General features: G+C 40.1%; 1 protein-coding gene across 3 annotated transcripts in view; it reads right to left on the bottom strand.

Annotated features, from left to right (window-relative positions):
• PLGRKT (plasminogen receptor with a C-terminal lysine) overlaps nucleotides 1-20746 on the bottom strand; it is a 67205-nt gene extending 46459 nt beyond the window's left edge. The window contains exons 1-3 of one of the 3 annotated variants that reach the window (XM_080669485.1): nucleotides 20587-20728; nucleotides 18398-18525; nucleotides 16559-16645 (exon numbers count right to left, since the gene is read on the bottom strand). In XM_080669485.1, coding sequence (XP_080525611.1) covers nucleotides 16559-16572 — 14 coding nt within the window. In that variant the 5' untranslated portion in view covers nucleotides 16573-16645; nucleotides 18398-18525; nucleotides 20587-20728. Of the gene's footprint in view, nucleotides 1-16558; nucleotides 16646-18397; nucleotides 18526-20586 lie in introns of all 3 variants that reach the window. The other 2 variants (XM_080669484.1, XM_080669486.1) reach the window with 2 other exon arrangements.
• Between the last annotated feature and the right edge of the window lie 237 nt (nucleotides 20747-20983).

Raw genomic sequence — 20983 nt, 5'->3', positions numbered from 1 at the left:
TTGGCTGGCCTGCCTGCTGGTCGAACTCCTGGTGGAGGGAACAATTTGCATATTAGCCTTTTATTATATAAGATAGACACTGAGTGGCAAGATTATTATGCATTCAGAGATCATAATAATCTGGCTACTCAGTGATGTCTTCTTTAGAGACAGATCTTCCCTGACCCCACATCCAGCCTTAGTATTCATCATACTGCTTATTTCAACTGAACATATTTCCCTTGTGTGTTGTCTGTTATCTCCATTAAAATGTACACTCTATATGATCAGTGACTAAGTTCAATTTCATATCTGCATCACCTAGGGTAGGTGTTCAATTAACATTTGTTGAATAAAGAATAAGTGAATACACAAAGGAAAGCATGAAGTAATGGTGTGTAGGAGGCTTGCAGAGATTTGGCAAAACAAGTCCACAGTGGCTGGGAGAGGGGGAAGTGCAGTGTCTGCAGGCAGTTGTCCAAGGTGCTTCCCTAGGGTTCACTGAATTAATGGGGAAGGCTGTCCTCCAGAATTGCTTTGAGAAGCCTACTGCCCAGTCATGAACTTTAGCTTGCCAGAGAACTGCCCTCCCCAAGAGTAATAAGCTCTTAATCACAGAAGAGATGTTGATACTGAACTGTCTAAAAGGACTATGTCAGTGATCCAAGGGAAAAAGTTAATTCTGTTAAGTCATGAAAGTGGCACAAAGCATCCACTGGAAGAAGGAAAAGTGAGAGAAGCAAGCACTGATTCCCCTTGGTGAAGTCTACAAGACAACAATTTGATTTTGAAGTGGTTATTATTTAGATGTTTTAACTTTTCAGCTTGATAAAGCTATAAACATGCTGGCATTTTTTTTTTTTTTTTGCACTGTTCTCTACCACATGATAGAAAGTGAGGGTCGTAAAGCAAATAGGTGTGTTTTGGGGATCCTCTCACTGGACAAGTTCACATCTGAAGTACCTCCTTTTACATTATAAATTTTAGGCAAAATTATGTCATGTAAATATATAAATATTTATTTAAACTTATTAGAGATAGAAAGATTACATTTGATTACAAATCATGTTATGGTATGCAATGGCAGTAGCTTTTTGTTGAAAGAAATACCCAAAGTAGGCAAAACTTATGTTGTTCTATATATCTCTTATTTCTGAACATTACTCATTCTTCCCTTTTATCTATCACAACAAGCAGATTTTTTCTTCATAGTTGTGTGCTTTGGGTTTCTAGTTCTTGAAAATGACAGTTCTTACAAATGAAAGTTCTAATTGATGTATTTATTAAAGGGGCATAGCAACAAAGTGTTACTCAGAAGGGAATTAACTTTAGCAGTATTTAAAAAACATATAACCTAATAGAACTCCCTTTGCCTTCAACTTCCCAAAGCCTTTAACTATTCAAATGTTTAAATACTAAAAATATGAAGAAAATATGTAATTAAAATATATATTCTTAATCACCTCTTGTAGTAATACTGATTTTTTTATTATAATATGTGCAAAAAATAACAACTTTTTACCAAAAGCCTGTGGGCAGATTAGCAGTTGCTAATGTTAAAGTACTCTGTCTACAGTGTAGCTCTCACTGTGCTTTTGTTTGTTTGTTTGTACATATTTTAAAGATATATATAATTGCAGAAAATTTTTCAAAAGAGGAAAATTGCATATAATCTCCCATTCTAATATAATAACTTAAACTCTCAAGTTTTGATGTTCAGATTTTCCTCAAAATAAATAGGGCTTCAAATTAATATTTTTCATTTTGGATACATAACAGAAAATAAATATTTTACACTATATAATTTGGTAACTAAGCCATGTACAAGGATTTAAAAACCAAATGAATATAACAAAAATTCATAACAAAACAAACATAACAAAAATTCAAATCCTAAGTTATATAATTACATTATTAGTGTAATAAATCCAAAATTTAATGGCTCACATATTTATTTAATTTACCATCAGTAAATGTACTTAAACGGAATCTAATCATGAAGTTAAAATTAATTTATCAAACAGATTCAAAGAGAACACAAAATTTTTCTTTACTGAAAATGATCCAGCCATTTCTTCTTCCAAGAAAAGCCCTATGTGAAATAATGTAAACCATTTCAGAACATGTAAATATTATACTACTACTCAACTCTGTGTCTCTGTGTTGTCATCTTTAGGCTGTGGGTCTGACAGGCTTATTGGCCTTTTGGTCCCATTACCAGGATTGATTATTTAAAAGGAGAAGAAAGTAGATAAATGGGAAAGAAGGGAACACTTATTGAGCATCACCTCTGCCATACAAGCTAGTACTTGGGTATCCTTCTCCCCACCTTAGGTGATGAAGTTGAGACTCAGAGAGCCTACATCATTTATTCAAGATTATACAACCAGTAAGTGATGGAGCCAGGGTTGGCCCCAGGTGTGTCTGATTCCAGTGCCTGTGAATTTCTCATTGCACACAAGGCGAGTGAAACCATAGTCCTTGGCAGCTGTGTCCTGGCCATAAATCCATCTGGTAGCAGGCAATGGCCGTTTTCCCTTCTAGATTTTCCATTGTGTTACGCCAACCTGCCTGGAAAATCTGCTATTCTTTCTCTTCCTCCTCTTCAGTCTCACATATTTCAGAGTAAGAATGTCCCTTCATCATATGCACTGCTAATATAGTCCATTGCTAGGTACGCAAGAAATTCAACTGCAAGAATATTTTTATAATCACGTATAGGAAAAATTAACTTAAAAATTTTCTTTTTCCACACACAGTAAACTGTTTGCTTAGTCTGTAATTCATGTATAAACTCTTGGAAGACAAAATAGATTAAACAAATGGAAAAATATCTCCTGTTCTTGGATAGGATGACTTAATAATTCTTCCTAAATAAATTTATACATGCATGGAATCCCAATTTTTAAAAAAATCAATAAACTATGTTCTAGAGTTGGACAAGTTGAACTAAAGTTTCTATGAAAAAGCAAATGTAATAAACACTGAAAAGATAAATTGCAATTGTATATACTAGATTAACTAGGCATCAAAACATACTAAAAAGCATCTCTAATTATGATAGTGTGATACTGATATATGAATAGACATACTGTCCAGTTGAATAGCATGTTCAGAGACAAACCCAAGTACATATAGATCCTTAATAAAGGTGACATCTCAAATCACTGGAGGAAAATATGGGTTTTTTAATAAACGTAGACACTATGAGATAGTTGTTAGGGAAAAGATAAAATTACATCCATATCTTACACTGTATATGAGGATAAATTTCAAATGGATTAGAGAGCTAAATGTAAATAAATGAAGCTATAAAAGTACCATAGGGAGACAAGGTGACTACTTTTGTAACTTTGGTATAGGAAAAGATGTGCTAAATAAAGACTCAAAATACAGAGGCAATAAAATAAAGGATTGTTAATTTGAACACATAAAAAAATAAAAATTTTTTCATGCAAAAATATCCCAATATAGCCCAGACCTGGGGCTCAGTGTTTGAGCATCAATCTATGAACCAGGAGGTCACGGTTCAATTCCCAGTCAGGGCACATGCCCAAATTCCGGGCTTGATCCCCAATATGGGGTGTGCAGGAGGCAGCTGATCAATGATTTTCTCTCATCATTGATGTTTCTATCGCTCTCTCCCTATCCCTTCCTCTCTGAAATCAATAAAAATATATTCAAACACACACACACCAAAAAAACAAAACAAAAAAAAACCCCACCATAAACAAAGACAGATGACAATGTGGAAGAAAAAATGGCAATATATTTTCAAGAGAGGTCAAATCCATAATGTATAAAGAACTCTTAAAAATTGAGGGACGGGATTAAAAAAAATGATGAAGTGAAAATTCACAAAAATAAGATATATAAAAGGCCCTCAAACATGCATTAATGTTCAAGTTTATTCATATTAAATGAATGCAAATTAAAACAAGACTAAGATACCATTTTTTGGCCTGTCACAGTGGCAAAAATTAAAAAGCAACACCACAAATTCTGTTGGTGAGACTAACAAAACTATCGAGGCACCTGCCTTTGACCCAGTAATTCCACTTCTGGAAATCAACCCTGAAGATATACCTCCAACAGTACAAAAATGTGAAAGCACAAGGTTATTTATTGTAACACTGTTTATAATAGCAAATATTGGAAATCATAAGTACCTGTGGTAGGCAGAATAATAATACCTCCACCCCACCAAAGAAATCTGTGCCTTGAATCTGTGGGTTTTTACCTTAAGTGCCAAAAAGGGAGTTTGCATGTGTGGTTAACAAAAGGATTTTGAGATGGGGAGATTATCCGGGATTATCGAGATGGGCCCAATGCAATCACAAAAGGGTCCTTAAGTGAACGATGGAGGCAAGAGAGTCAGAGTTGGAGAGACATGAAGATGCCAAACTGCTGGCTTAGGGAGGAAGGGAACATGAGCCAAGGAATGCAGGGGGCCTCTAGAAAAGCTTCTCACTGTCTGAGAAAGAATTGCAAATAAAGAAGGGTAAAAGCTCCACTAAAATGTCATTCTGGATTGGAATCAGAGGTATCAGTATGAATTTATGGTTAATTATTCAGGGTGGGGCAAAAGTAGATTTACAGTTGTGAATAAATCCAACCACAGTTTATTCCTGTGTTGTTATTTATTAGTTATTGTATTATTTTCCATATGAACAACTGTAAATCTACTTTTGACCCACTCTGTATATACTTACAGGCAGATGTAGAAATAGGTACGAGTGTATGCATATGCATGGGTTAGTATATGTGCATGTCCTTGTTGAGAGGACCAAGGAACAATGGCCATAGCAATAAGCCCACCTAGAGCCCTGATCTCGATTTCTAAATACCATTCTCTAACAAAAGGAACCAGACACCTTGAATAAGTGGTTAATTCCAGGCTGGCTGCAGGGGCAATAGATGTGGAGTATCTTATGATCCCAGTAAATAAGCAACTATCCTAGAAAACAAGCATCTATCAAAAGGACATAGGAACCAACTGGAAGAAGTTCCCAATAGCCAAAACAATTTAAGCCATAAAATAAATAACTACATTATAACCCACAACATAAAATGTCCATGAGACCATATTTATATAATGAATACAGTAAATAATCATATGGAGAAGGTGCAGTTTTTCCAATGAACAAATATAGATGAAATGAAGGTGATAAAATCATAATTAGGCAAACACCTCAGAAATAATTGTTGCATGTAAATCCCACCAATGGATGCTAAAATGAGTTGGCAAAAGATTGAAGAGAAGCAAGATATCAACAGTCTCAAGTATATATCCAAAGATATTTATCAGTTAGAAAAAAAAAGAGTAACTTTACAGTGGAGAAACCTGGTGGATACCGCCTTAACCAAGAGATCAAGATTAAATTAACCAGAAATACGACATCACATCAGGTGTCCCCTGAAATGATGCAACGACAAAGACAAAATAGCATTCTGTGGTTTAAGAATAGTATGCCAAACAATCCTTAAAACCACAATCTCAATCTAATCATGAGAACATACTGGGAAAAACCACAAGTGAGAGAACTTCAAAATAACTGACTAGTGCTTATCAAAAGTTCTTATCATGAAAGCCAGGGAAAGAATGAGGAACATCACAGGCTGGAGGAGACTAATGAGACACAACACTGAAGTGCAATATAAGATCTTGATTGGCTCCTGGAACATAAAAGGGACATTATGAGAACAATTGGTGAAATTTTAAATGGATCAGTAATTTAATTAATAGTATTATACTGATGCTAATGTTCTGGTTTTGATCATTGTAAACTGTTAAATCAGCTAGACAAGGGTACATTTAAACTTTCTGTACTAGTTTTGCCACTTTTCTGCAAATTTAAAATTATTTCAACTAAACATTTCTTAAAATGTAAAAGAAATAATTATTAAAGCTATAGGATCATTTTTAATTAATAATCTCATGCCACAACTCTCTATATACTAGATATTCTGTCAATGCTTTACTGAGTTAATAAGTGACCCCTCTTGCTCAAGCAATGAAGAACTAAAACTGAATCAAAATTCACCCTGCTCAAAGTTATGAAAATAGAATTACAGTTGAGGGAAGAAAAGAAAAAGAAGATCTTTCTGCCAGTCTATAACAGGATTTACTGGTCTCATTTAAGTTTGTGAACAAACCTAAAACCAGTGTGTCCCCCTGGAGAACTGAGTGTAGAAAGTGTCCTGGACCCACTGTCAGCATGGAAGGGGTAGGGAGCCAAGAACTGACTTGGTGGCTTGACTTTTCTTTGTCATTTGTTTATCCTTCTAGAAGTAAGTCCTGTGGTACCAACAAACAACCTTTATCAATTATTTTATTTTCATTTCCCACCATGCCTGAACATAGAGAGTATCCAGAAAGTTAAGTCTTATGAGTATTTTTATTAACTCCTCTAAGTGATCCCAGACATGTTAATACCTTGCCCCACCTTGAAGAGACTTGCTGAACATTTTTAGCAGCTGCTTTTAAAATCAAGCAACTCAACCCTAACTGGTTTGGCTATGTGGTTGGAGCATGGACCTGAGGAATTAAGGGTCCTGGGTTTGATTCTGGTCAAGGGAATGTGCCTTGGTTGCAGGCTTGATCCCCGCTGTGTGTGGGAGACAATAAATGTGTCTTTCTCACATCGATGTTTTTATCTCTGTGTCTCTTCCTCTCCCTTCCACTCTGTCTGAAAATCAAAGGGAAAAATATCCTCAGGTGAGGATTAACAACAACAACAAAAAAAAACCAAAAACCTAAAATCAAGCAACTCATTATATTCTTTGCATTTAGACCCAATCCATCCTTCATTATACAGTTCAATTAACTTATTTTCATCTGTTTTAACTTTGCTAGAGAAAGACACCACACACTGGCACTATTTTAAACATTTTGGTGGTTCCTCAGTAAGTTATATCATAAAATTATTATATGATCTTGCAATTCCACTTCTAGGTATGTACTCAAAAGAACTGAAAAGCAAGTGTTTAAAAAAAAAACAACATGTATAAGAATTTCCATAGCAGCACTATTCTCAATAGCCAAAAGGTGAAAAAATCCTTTATTTCTATAAACCAATGAATGGATAAAGAAAATGTGGTATGCCCATACAATGTAATGTTATTTAGCCATAAATAGGAATGAAATACTGATACATGCTACAATATAGATGAACCTTGGAAAGAAAGATTATGCTATGTGAAAGAAGTCAGACACAAAAGGCCTTACGTTATATGAATCCATGTATATGAAATGTCCAGAATAGGCAATCCATAGAGACAGAAAGTAGGTTAGCAGTTTCCAGGGGCTGGGGGAAGAGGGAGGATGGGAAGTGACTGTTTAATGGGAATGGAGTTTCCTCTTGGGGTGATGGCAATGTTAAAAGTGATGATGGTTGCACAATAGTGTAATGTAGCCTGGCCAGAGTGGCTCAGTGGTTGAGTGTCAACCTATGAACCAGGAGGTCACGGTTCGATTCCTGGTTAGAGCACATGCCCAGGTTGCAGGCTTGATCCCCAGTGTGGGACGTGCAGGAGGCAGCCTATCAATGATTCTCTCTCATCATTGATGTTTCTATCTCTCTCTCCTTCTCCCTTCCTCTCTGAAATCAGTAAAAATATATTTTTTAAAAAATAGTGTAAATGTACTAAGTGTTACTGAGTGGTGCACTTTAAAATGGTGAATTTTATATTATACTAGAGGCCCAATGCACGAAATTCAAGCAAGAGTAGGCCTTCCTTCCCCTGGCTGCTGGCACTGGCTTCCTTCTGGCACCTGGGATATGGGCTTTGCTCCCGCCACCAGCAGGCACTCAGGACCTGGGCTTCTCTCTGGCTGCCGGCAGGCACCCAGACCAGCTTCCCTTCGGCCCCGGCTTCGTCTGGAAGGACTCTGGAATGACATCCAGTCTAATTTAACATATTACCCTTTTATTACTATAGATGTATTTTTACCACAATAGAAAATGAACATCAGGAGAAGGATTACAGGTGAGGGACATGGGGAGGCTACAGGCAGGTAATGGGGATGGAGAAGATGATTGTGAATGGAAGCACAAGAGTTAGGCCACTATAGCTTTCCTTATAGCCCCACTGTCCGTGAACTTGTGTTGATAATTCTACTTCTCTTATTCAAGGGACTTCCCGGTTAAGTCCTCTGACACTTTTAGTTCTTGAACCAACTTCCAGTTGCTTATCCAGCTATCTAAAGATACGGAGTTGGCTGCTTTCCCCTCCTTTTCACTGCCTACTCTACACATTTTGGGCTCCTTGTCACCACAAGACTCTCTATAAAACAAACACTGTACTTTATTTCTTCTATTTACCCTATTTATTGTGGTGACATTTATTGAGAAAAGAGCTCAAGATTATAGTAAGCTAAAGATATTAGTAGGAATAGATACAGACACCAGGAGGTGAGGGGGGGGGGGAGGATAAGGATACGTATGTAATACCTTAATCAATAAAGAAAATTTTAAAAAAAGAAAATAAGCAACAACAACAAAAAAGGATATTGGTAGGCATGGTTTTTCAATCAGGAGTTTAAAAATGTCCCCTTTGAAGAACTGCAAAGATGAGTTGTCTTCTACCCCCAGTAGCCCATCTCTTCTGTTGGCAGAGTCCTGCTCAGTCCTCAGGGCTCTGGGACATGAGGTCAATTCCAGCCTAGCTTTTGCCTTTTGCGTTTACTCAACATGTGGGAAGGAACCCATAGATAGCCTCAGGGGTATTGTGAGGACGTAATTATTCAATTCAGTGATGGTTCATTGGTGTTCATTTTATTATGCTCCAAAACTTATAACTATATTCTCTTATATGTATCAAATATTTCATAATACTTTTTAAAAGAAAATAAGAATAGCTTCAACCCTAAGAATGATACTAGAAGTTTAATTTCTTTAAGTGGGGAATATTCAAGGACCAGCCTGATCTTCCAAAATGGTTGTAGATGAGTGTGTTTCTCTCTAGGCTTCCCCAGTTATTAGCTTTAGGGTTGGAATGGTGCTTCAGCCATGTTGATCTATGTTCTCTTTGTCTTCTTCCTTGAAATAAGAAGATAAATAATAAAGTATATCCGGATCAATAAGGAAAACTAATCATCTTAAACAACACACATGTTGAGAGAATCAATCAGCTTGAGCCCCAAGCATTCCTTCACTTTCTTGCTGGGTAGGTCAAGGATGCAGCCTGACTGCTCTTTATCTGGGCCATTTCTCAGGGTTGTGTTTGCAGTGAGCAGACTTGAGGGATGAAGTAACCTCTCTCACAAAAAAGCAGCCGTGCTAACCACTCACCATAAAAGTGGTAGATTTGACAGCTCACTGTTCCTCAGTTAAGGCACAAACCTGCTGCATCCATCTCAGTGTCCAGTCCAGCTAGGCCCACCCCCATGCCCTCCACGGAACTTGGAGCGCATGAAAAACATCTCATGCCCATCATGAGCCTACTCAGGCTGCTTGCTGCCCTGTGAGTAAGAGAGTCTCCTGCCTGCCCCCCTGAAACAGTAACAGGCTATCCTGTTAACCTGCCAGTAGGGTAAATTCCAGACCCTCACAGAGCCTGCCTGCTTTGGTGACAAAGCTTAGATGCTGATAGAAGCATGGCATTCTGAAGGAGAAAGGACAAGAGCCCTCAGTAAATATGGGTTATTGGATATAAGAACACTCCCTGAGACCCACTAGGAAATGCTCTCACCTAGGTGGTGCTGAGGGTGGGAAGGCAGAGTAAGGGTCTCTCACTGTCCTAGGTGTTAAATGAGGCCGAGCAACAAAAGGTAGGGTCAGAACAGGTCACCCAGAGGGTACTTTGGTTGTGGCACATTCTCCTCTGGGGGAGAAGGAAGGATGTTATCATGACAATGGGGCATCAAGCCCCACACCTCAGCCCAAAGGTATGCAGGGTGACTGTGGCTGATGGGCCAGGGGTCCCCACTGCTGAAATAATGGTGTCAGCATTGAAGTTACAGAATTTGGGGTAGACTGCAAAAAACAACAACAACAAAAAACTTGTTTGTTGAGCCTTGTGATGGGAGGCCCCGTGAAACAGAGTATATGCAAAGGCTCGCTTACTGGCACTGAGCTGCTCTCTCTCTGTCTCTCTCTCAAACTTCAGCAGCATCAGGGAAGAAGGCTGAGTGTTTGGGGAACTTCAGGGAGGGGAGAGAGGATTCAAATGCTTATGGCTCTGTTGGACAGAGGTACCCAAGTCTAGTTATTTCCAAGCAGAAGTAGGGTGAGCTAAGCAGTTGGCTGGCCCAAAGTGCTCAGGATACAGGTGTGGATGAAAAAGGGACCCCTTTCCAGACCTGACAAGCTCAGGGGAGGTCTGCATGGCAGGCCTCACAAACCCAGAAATTGAAAATAACCACATAGGATGGTCTGAACATGAAAATTCCCAACTAAAAGTGGGTGATGGTGGTAGTCACGTCCTAAGGCAGTATCTTCCCGACAAAGGTCAGTCTTTTCCTTAATGGAGCCTGTCTATTGTCTTTTTGCATCTAAGATAACATACTTTTGAAATGTCAGAGTAATCATCATTTTCAGACCTGCTGGGCCAGAGTGTTACCTCGTTCCCAGCATACCATCTCTATGTGCTGTAAATGCTAATTATTAACTATCCTGTACCCACCAATGTACAAAAAGTATGTCTCCTTGCATTTTGCTTTTTATCCAGTCCTCCAGATTTCCCTGCTTTGCTTTCTTCCTCTTAATCCCCGCCAAGAATTTTATGTAACCCTACTTACATCTCCTCCTTTGAATTTAATGTATAAAGCAAGCTGCAAACCTGCCATTCTCTGGAGTGTTTTCTCAATCCATTGAGGTTTTGCTTCTTGGAAATCTTCCTCAGTTTGGCTCAAACAAACTCATAAAAATTCTCTACAGGTTTGGTGGTTTCTTATGACACACAAGTCAGAGTATTGGCACTAGCAGAGGCTAAAAGAATGATGCCTGAAACTCAGTGCTCTTGGAGGCCAGGGGTGCACATGGGAGGAAGCTGCACCCATGCGGGGATCAGGAGCCAAAGGGCAAAAAGCTTCCTAGCCACTTTGCACTCACCAGTTCCCTCAGCTCGCTGGGGATAGCATATCTTCTAACACTGCTAAAAACCCTGAATTACCTATGTTAATTTCTTTGGTCTGTTTTCCCAGAGGGAAAAAAAAGCTCTGGAATTGAACTGATAGGGTTTGAACGAAGTTTGCCTTGAGGAAGGGAAATTAAAAGTGACCTCTGAGCTGCTTCAAGATCTTAACAGTTGTTTCCCCTGTTATATGAATGTGTAATGAAATTGTGTTACTTGTTTATCTAGTAAATATTCATAGTGACCAGAGGACACCTTTCATTCAGGGATTCCCGGGCCCCTTCCCATGGTCTAATAGAAACAATACAGAATCCCAGAAAGAAAAACAGAAAATCACAGCTGATCTCCAGAGAGGCCCAGTACTGCAGTGTCACCTGCTGGACACAGGCACCAAATACATCCTGTATTAGTTCCTAGAGCTGCCACAACAAAGTACCACAAACTGCATGGCTTAAACAACAAAAATATATTGTCTCAGTCTGGAGTTTGGAAGTCTAAAATTAAGGTGTCAGCAGGGTTAGTTCATTGCTGGGGCTGTAATGTTCAGGCCTCTCTCCTTGGTTTATAAATGGCCAATTTCATATTCACATGGCATTGTCCCTGTATGCCTATCTCTATGTCCAAATTTCCCCTTTTTTATAAGGATGCCAGTCATATTGGATTAGGGCTCACCCTGATGACCTCATTTTAAGTTGATTACCTCTATGAAGCATCTATCTCTAAATAAGGTCACATGCTGAGGCAGTGAGGGTTAGGACTTGAACACAGAAATTTAGGGGTGTCACACTGAACCTGTAATATGAGGCAGCTGTTGGCCTACTACAGAGCTCTTGTTAAAAATGAACACCTGACCCATGGAAGTCTTGTGCCACTTAGACCTGACATCTCCATTTTGAGTGGGTTAACTAGGACAGGACAAATACAATGCAAGTGCTCATTTGCTGGTCAAATTAAAATTTGAGGGCATGGCTGGCCTGACCCAGTTATCATCTCAATTTTGCATAAAGTAGTAGCAGCTACCTCTTTGGGAAAAACTTTATCCCGTTCTGCCACCTTAGGCAAAGCTACTGGCTCAATAAGGGCCCCACAAAGATTCTCCTAAATGCCTGGGCCTGTTTCACTTCTGATCCAACTAAGCTGAAAACTGATGTCACCAATAGTGCTCCTGCCAGTCTGACCTCAGTGCCCACTATGGTGGTCGCTGGAATCAGTGGGCAGAAGTCAAGTTTGTTCTCAAAGCTCTGGTCAGTTGGGCTGAGGAGCAGGTTGTCAGGAGGAGTAATCTGTCATCAGCCCTGAATGTCCCAGCACATTCTTGCTGGGTAGGCCAAGAATGCAAGGCCTAGAGTGCTCTTTGTTCAGGCCATTTCTCTGGGCTGTGTTTGTAGTGAACAATCTTGAGAAATAAGGTAACCCTTGCGTGGCAGGTGTGGCTCTGTGGTTGAGTGTCGACCTATGAACCAGATCATGGTTTGATTCCCAGTCAGGCACATGCCTGGGTTGCATTTTGATCCCCAGTGTAGGGTGTACAGGAGGCAACTGATCAATGATTCCATCTCGCCATTGATAGTTTTATCTCTCTTTCCCTCTCCCTTCCTCTCTGAAATGAATAAAAATATATTAGGAAAAAAAAGAAAAACGAAAGAAGAGAACCCTCCCCAACTCCAGGAGCTCACCACTTATTATAAAAGCAGGAAGATTCCCTAAGCTTAGTGTTCTTCAAATGTGCCACAAACCCACTGAGTGCCCAGCACCCATCTAAAGCCATATTTGTAACCTCTGTGAGACTTGAGGGTAATGGGATATTGATAGCAACCTCATGCTCATGCTCCTTGCTATGTTATGAGTAATTAAGTTCTCTGTCTCTGACATGGGTATATCCTGAATTCTGCCAGCATCCATGAAATGATCACAGGCTAATTTGTTAACTTGCAAATATGTTAAAATCCCAGCTCCTTCACAGATCCTGACTTCATGGGACTGATGTAAGAGTAAAATCCCTTTCGTTTCCAAAGGTCTTGGACAAGGACTCTGAGTATGTGACATTCATAGCTGGTTTGTATGCCTTACATCTGGTCTTCCCTAGGTCACTCTGCTCTGTTACAGTAATTCAGCTGCCCATTCTTTCCATTGTTCCATTCCCCAAAAGACATTATCCTGCATAAGACACTCTTGTCAATCTTTAATAACAACAACAGCAGCAGCAACTAATATTTATAGAGTGAGAGACATTGTTCTAAAGACTTGAGGTCTTATTCTACACACTTTTTATACACTACCATCTTTACCCTTCAAAATATCTCCTATGCAGGGGATACTATCACCTCCAGCTTACAGGTTAGGAGACAGTGGCACAGACCTAAAGTTAGTCAGAGGTAGAGATAGGGTTCAAAACCAGACAGCCTGGCTTTAGTCCTCACTTTTAACCACTCTATATACTGCCTCAGAGTAGGACTTTCTATTTTCGGAGCCAGAATGAGCCACAGAGCCTAGAAATCTTTATTTGATATTTTAGGAAGATTATTCCAGTCAAACTTTTAACACTTAATTTTGACATACAACATTTTAAAATACTTTTTGACAACCTATATATAGGCAATTAGATAATCTACTTTGCTTTGATCTTTTCTATGCAGCCTATGTATAAATCCAGTGTCAAGTTTTCATACTCTGTATTAGTATCCTATTGTTATATCACAAATTATCAAACTTAGTAGCTTAAAACAACACAAATTTATTTTCTTACAGTTCTGGAGGTCAATAGTCTAAAATGGGCGGGTGGGACTGCACTGCCTCTGGAGGCTCCAGGGGAGAATCCATATCCTTGCCTTTTCCATTTTCTAGAAGTTGTGTTTCTTGACTCATGGTCCTTTACTCCATCTTCAAAGCCAGCAGCAAGGCACTTTCAAATCTCTCCCTCCCACCCCACCCCCCGCCTGCCCCTCCTCTGGCCCTCCTGCCTCCCTCTTTCCCTTATAAGGACCCTTGTGATTACATTGTGCCCATCCAGATCATCCAAGATAATACAGGATCTTCTCCATCTCAAGCTCTTAACTTAATCTCATTGCAGAGTCCTTTTGCCATATAAGGAAAAACAGTCACAGGGGATCAGGAAGCAAATATCTTTGAGGAGGGTATCATTCTCCCTACCCTACATTGTAAGCAGTTGTCTCTTATTATGGTATAGAAACGTTTTGTTTGTTTTCGTTAATTCTCATCGGAGGATATTTTTTCATTGATTTTTAGAGAGAGTGGAAGGGAGGGGGAGAGACAGACAAACATTGAGTGAGAGAGACATATTGATGGGCTGCCTCCTGCCCCTAACCTGAGGCTGGGGATCCAGCCTAAAGCCTGCCTGCAACTGAGATACATGCCCTTGACCAGAATCAAACCTGGGACCCTTCAGTCTGTGGGCCGATGCTCTATCCACTAAGCAAAACCATCCAGGGCTATGGTATGGACATTTTAACACAAATATCTGGATTGGAGATTTTTAAAAGCCCATTCACTAGATAATTAACAATCCATTTCATCTTGGCTTTGAGGATAGAGCCCCAAGAGCATTTCAAAGAGAACATACTGCTGGAGCACATGTTAGAAACTTTAACCACCATCTATATATATAAAAGGCTAATATGCTCAGTTTCTGACCATTTGACTGGTCACTATGATGCACACTGACCACCAGGGGGCAGACACTCAACGCAGGAGCTGCCATGATGCACACTGGCCATTTACAGAGAAAAGGCACCGCTGACAAAGCAACACAGGTCCCACCACCACCCCAGAGCGACAGCCCACCAAATCACAGCTGCACACTGCCGAGACCCCATGGTGCAAAATGTGGCCTACAGCCCAGCCCAGAAACAGTGGCTGTGGGCGCCCGGTAATGATGTCTTGTAGCAATGCCCGGCTTCCTCTCCCTAGCGACTAGCCTCCTTGGAGTTTCTTCAGCCCAGGAACACGATTTGCTTTATAGCCAGGTGAAAACATTTTATAGTTTAACCGAATGTCTGTGAAGCATTTTCACATGCCTCATCTCTGTTGATCCTCACAGAAGTTCAGGGATAGGTAGATAGGAGACTTGGTAGAATCCTATTTTCTTTTCATTAGCCGGAAAAACTGAGATTTAGAAAGTTTAGAAACTTGACCCGACTGGAAAGAAGTAAGAAATGGTGGACCTTGAAAATGACTTCAGGTTTTCTCACTGCGCAGAATATAGTCAAACACTGCTATAGTTAAATATTTCACCCTTTGTTCTCCCTGAGTGATCTACAATAATAATCTGCTTCATGTTGATATTTACTGCTGTGTTGCTGACAACTACCTGAAAGGGAAGTTGGGGTGCTTCACTGGGCTGGAAAAAGTTTAGCTAATTCAGAAAGCAGGTCTAATTAAACAAGTTTATCTATATATATAAAGTTCTTGCTGGCACTAATCACACGCATGTGTTTCCATCTGTCATTGTCTATCATGAGCTTGGTTGACACTTCCATTATAGAGAAAGGGTGAATAGCAATATTAAATCTTTTAATTAATTTCCTTTCAATGTGCATGATATTGTGCACCGGGCCTCTAGTAACAACATAAAAGCTTAATTATTTTAACATCAGAATTATGGGGGTGCCAGAAGAAGAGAGAGAGCAAGATACTGAAAACCTATTTGAAGAAATAATGACTGAAAACTTCCCCCACCTGGTGAAAGAAATAGACTTACAAGTCCAGGAAGCCCACAGAACCCCAAACAAAAGGAATCCAAAGAGGACCACACCAAGACACATCATAATTAAAATGCCAAGAGCAAAAGACAAAGAGAGAATATTAAAAGCAGCAAGAGAAAAGCAGTTGATTACCTACAAGGGAGCACCCATACGACTGTCAGCTGACTTCTCAACAGAAACTATGCAGGCCAGACGGGAGTGGCAAGAAATTTTCAATGTGATGAATAGCAAGAACCTACAACCAAGATTACTCTACCCAGCAAAGCTATCATTCAGAATTGAAGGGAAGATAAAGAGCTTCACAGATAAGAAAAAGCTGAAGGAGTTCATCACCACCAAACCAGTATTATATGAAATGCTGAAAGGTATTCTTAAAGAAGAGGAAGAAGAAAAAAGTAAAGAGAAAAATTATGAACAACAAATACATATCTATCAACAAGCGAACCTAAAAATCAAGTGAATTAAAAACCTGAGGAACAGAATAATCTGGTGAATATAATAGAATCAGGGGCATAGAAAGGGAGTGGACTGATAATTCTCAGGGGGAAAGGGGTATGGGGGGTTCATGAAGAGAATGGACAAAAATCATACACCTATGGATGAGGACAGTGGGGGGGAGGTAAGGGCAGAAGGTGGGGTGGGAAGTGGGTGGAGGGGAGCTATGGGGGGAAAAAGGAGAAATAATTGTAATAATCTGAATAAAGATTTATTTTAAAAAAAATAAAAATAAAAATAAAAATAAATAAAAAATAAAATAAATAAATAAAAAAAAATAAAAGTACCTTAAGTCGAGCATTCATAAGCATGAACTCCTGTTGGTTTTTCATGTTTTCATTCATAGATTTTGAAAATATAAACCCCATCTTGACCTAAATATAAAAAAGCAAAGAGATTTAAAACAATATATTCTACATGCATCCCTCATGTGCTGTGCTGTGGAATATTGTGAACTTATAACAATGTAAGAAAAAATCTCTAACCTGGGAACGCAGTGTGGATTCTAGCCCTTGCTCCCAACTAACTGTCTGATTGTGGGCAAACTTAACTGGCTTGGCTGTCACTTACTAAGACCAGCTAATTGAACTAGACGACTTCCAAAATCTTATGCTCTGTAATTATTTGGCTCCATTTTTCCTGATTTTGTTTCGCACTGTAAATCTTGAAGAACTGAATACTTAAAAACAAACATACAGAAAAAATTCTCTGGTTTTGTGTGTGTGTGTGTGTGTGTCAGAGTGGATACCATCTATCCTCTACCTTCTGTACAGTTGGATGATAGAATCTTTGTTTCTGAGAAGGGGTGATGCAGAAGATGCATCATGCACTTTGAGGACAGATTTGTCTGTGCTCTGTGCATTTGTGTTTTAGGAGGTTTTAAGTATCTCAGAGTCACTATATCAATACTCTTCTTGTAATCCCTGCCCCTCTCCTATACACCCTCTATTTCCAGCCACCCACTCCTCCTCAAGTTTCACCTTTGTTCTCTTCAAGCTACTACTGAAGTTCTCAAGGGAGAAAACATAATTAAATGTCATGGGAAACTCAGTTTTTAAATGAATATATGGTATTGCCTATCTTATGTGGGCTGTCAATTCTGGGGAGGCCAGAACTCTTAATATTTTGTTCTTAATCCAATTGGGTAGGTACAGAAGCCCTTCAGTTGTTGTTTTACTTTCAGAATGCAAAATTCAAGGATGTTACAATTGCTCTTCCCTCAACATTGCTGCTGATTCTCTTTGATGAGCTGTTGAGCAGAGGGCCAGTTTTAATGCTTCTACCAGGATTCATAGTATTCTGTGGGAAACCATCGGAGCTTCTGTTTTCCATATCCCTGTCAGAAAATCTTGGGTTCTGGCTAATTGTGGAAAAGAATGGAGAGAGAGCATTTCATTCCAAGTGAAATGAATTATCTCTGCTAATAGGGCTCCAGGTGAGTGAGAACTGCAAGCCAGACTTCAGTGGCTTTCTTGTATTCAGGCCGTAGACACACCCTGGAATTATAGGGACCTCTGGTCCAGAGTCAGCTTTAGTGTTGGGAAGAGGCCAGATATTCACCAGAGAATAGAAGCACGGCCCGAACAGTCCTGGGAGGTCATGAGGTTTCCCTCCTGCTCTACCACTGCCCCCCTCCATCCTGTGACCAGAATTGGAGGCCACCCATTGAGAGTGGGAGATCTAGCAAAAATTCTCTCATTTGTGCAAATTCTGACAGTCCTATGTCAATGGTCTCCAATAGCAGACCAGAAATTGCCTGAAGGCAGAAGCAATGCATTATCCATCTTGGCAGTCTCCATGGTTGTCTCTTTCCCATAAAAGTTTGCAGAAGGCAATGAGTGACACTAGAGAAAGGCTGGCTCAGGTCACTTGCCATTTCTTACTTTTCTTCTGCATATAGGAGTGGATAATTGAAATTTTACATATGTTGCAAACATTTCTAAAGAAAACAATTGTCCCCTAATCTTATTCTTACACACACACACACATAGTATGTCACAGAGATATGTCTCTTACAGTTGCTACTATTTATTAAGGGGTGGGATCTCCCTTGAAGTACAGGAAGAGTCTGTATATCAGCCATCTAGGGGAAAGAAACTATGTGGAAAGTTAGGATTTAAGTTTACCTCTTTCTGGGCCTTGCTCTCTTGGGTCTAGATTGTAGTTTGAATGTGTTAGGCAACGTTCCCAAGGGTTAAAGCTAGAAGCAAACCCAGGAGAAGAGCTTCCCCATGGTCCTCATGGGAGATCACACCTGGAAACAAGTGCACCACACCTTGTAAAGTACATCTTGGAGTTCAGTATTTTCAACTTTTCCCACTCTAATAGCCATTTTCTAATGTTTGGAAGGTGTTCATAATACTCTCAATCTTCTCTCCCACTCACTATATATATATACTAGAGGCCCTATGCACGAAGTCGTGCAAGGGGCTCAGCCCTTGCAGCTCTGGTCAGCCCTCGCAGCCCCTCACAGCCTTGGCCGGCCCTCACAGCCCCTGCTTTGTCCAAAATGTCATCCAGACAGTCTCTTCTGCTGTTTGATCTAATTAGCATATTAGCTCTTTATTATATAGGATATACACTGAATGGCCAGATTATTATGATCTCGGAACGCATAATAATTGTGTGTGTATATCTATATATCTATATCTATATCTATATCTATATCTGTATCTATATCTATATATCGGAGGCCCAGTGCATGAATTCGTGCATGGTTGGGGGCCAGGGGGAGGGGACATGGGTGTTTGGCCGGCCTGCCTGCTGGTCAAACACCTGGTCGAGGGGACAATTTGCATATTAGCCTTTTATTATATAGGATTATATAGGATATACACTGAGTGGCCAGATTATTATGCGTTCAGAGATCAGTGTGTGTGTGTGTGTGTGTGTGTATATGTATATGTATGTGTATGTGTATGTATATATATGTGTATATATATGTATATATATATATATACACACACATATATATATATATATATTGGTTTCAGAGAGGACGGAAGTGGGAGAGAGAGATAGTAACATCAATAATGAGAGAGAATAATCAGTTGGCTGCCTCCTGCAAGCCCCACACTAGGGATCACCTACAACCTGGCATGTGCCATGACTGGGAATCGAACCGTGACCTCCTGGTTCATAGGTCAACGCTCAACCACTGAGCCACACCAGCTGGACTCACAAAATATTAGTAAAATGATGACTATCGTTCATACTGCTATATGATACATAGGAAAGTTAAGAGAATAAATCCTAATAGTTCTCATCACAAGAAGGAAAAAGTTTTTTCTTTTTTTTCTTTCTTCTTACTGTATCTACATGATAGATATTAGCTGAACCTATTGTGGTAATCATTTCACAATATATGTAAGTCCAACCATCATACTGTATACCTTAAACTTAGACAATGATGTATGTCAATTATTTGTCAGTAAAAGTGGGGAAAGGAAATAAGCAAGAGTGATCTTGCAATAGGAATAACTGAATTCACTCAGTTGTATAAGTAAGCCTTTCAAAAATTCCAACACTTAACCATTGGTGAAATATTTTTTGATACTTAAAATTTAGACACCAGTGTATCTCAGAGGACTGAGAATGCTGATTTGAGTTCTTAATGATTGCATTTTTCCTTTGATTACTCTTGAGACCTTAAAATGGGTTCTTTAATACTCCAGCCCAGTGTCAGCTGGGCTATAGATTACAATGGGAAGGGATATTTCTGAGGAGTGTTGGGACTGCAATTTACAGGCACCGCTGGGAACATGCATTTAATTCTACTTGTTTAAGAAAAAATGGATAATCCCATAACCCACGACCTCTGTCATCCAAATTTCTGCGCTGACTCACTTCCTGATCAAATTACACATAACCCACATTTATGGCTGGTTGCATAATTACAATCATACATGCCCTCACCCCCCAGTACAATCATTTTCATTAAGTCGTTGCGTTCCGTTCACATTAGTCCACTTCCCCTGCAAATTCCAGCCCTTAACCTACAATTTCCGGAGGGTTTCCCTAATTTAACTCCACCCGCCCTGATGACAGTAACCTGGGTCTTTCCTGAATGGTATGCTGGTTTCCGTGGATAGTGCTCTGTATACTTTCCCAATTTGATTACAAGGTTACGGGAAAAGCCCGGAGTCCTATCGACAGGAAGGGATTATTTCCGAAACCAGTAGGAGACCTTCTCCACTGGGAGCAGGAAGGAAGCCAAGGGCGGGCGCACACTAGGAGCGAGAGCGCCGCGCGGGCCTGCACGCCTGGGGCCCGGCAGCTCAGCGTAGGAGGACGTGGACCCGCGCTCTCCACCCACCTGTGGCCGGCCGGTTCCCGCAAGGCTGGCTCCCAACCACTAGGCAGCGGACAGTGGAGGAGCGGGACACGGTAATGGCCGCAGAGACCTCCAGATTTCGGGTCCCCTAGTCCGCGGCAAGAACCGGGTTTCGCCTCGCGGATTGACTAGCCTTGACAGTGGATTCCAACCCTTAGCCAATCAGCGCAGCCCTTGCCTTCTTTAAAGGGCCCGCGCGCCGGACCTAGGCCTGAAGTGTTCTTCACTTGGCACCTGGAAGGGGCAGGTCGAAGAGGCAAATTCAAAACCCCAGCGACTGAGCTGTCAGATTTTGAGGGGAGGCAGAGGAAGCAGAATGACAGACAGTCTCACTTAAAAGCTTCAAGTGAACTTTGTCAGTACATGAGAATCCATGCTC

The sequence above is a fragment of the Plecotus auritus genome (genome assembly GCF_963455305.1).
Source record: "Plecotus auritus genome assembly, chromosome: 5".
NCBI classification, from domain to species: domain Eukaryota; kingdom Metazoa; phylum Chordata; class Mammalia; order Chiroptera; family Vespertilionidae; genus Plecotus; species Plecotus auritus.
The sequence above is the reverse complement of the archived record's forward strand: the minus strand, read 5'-3'. Positions and strand labels throughout refer to the sequence as shown.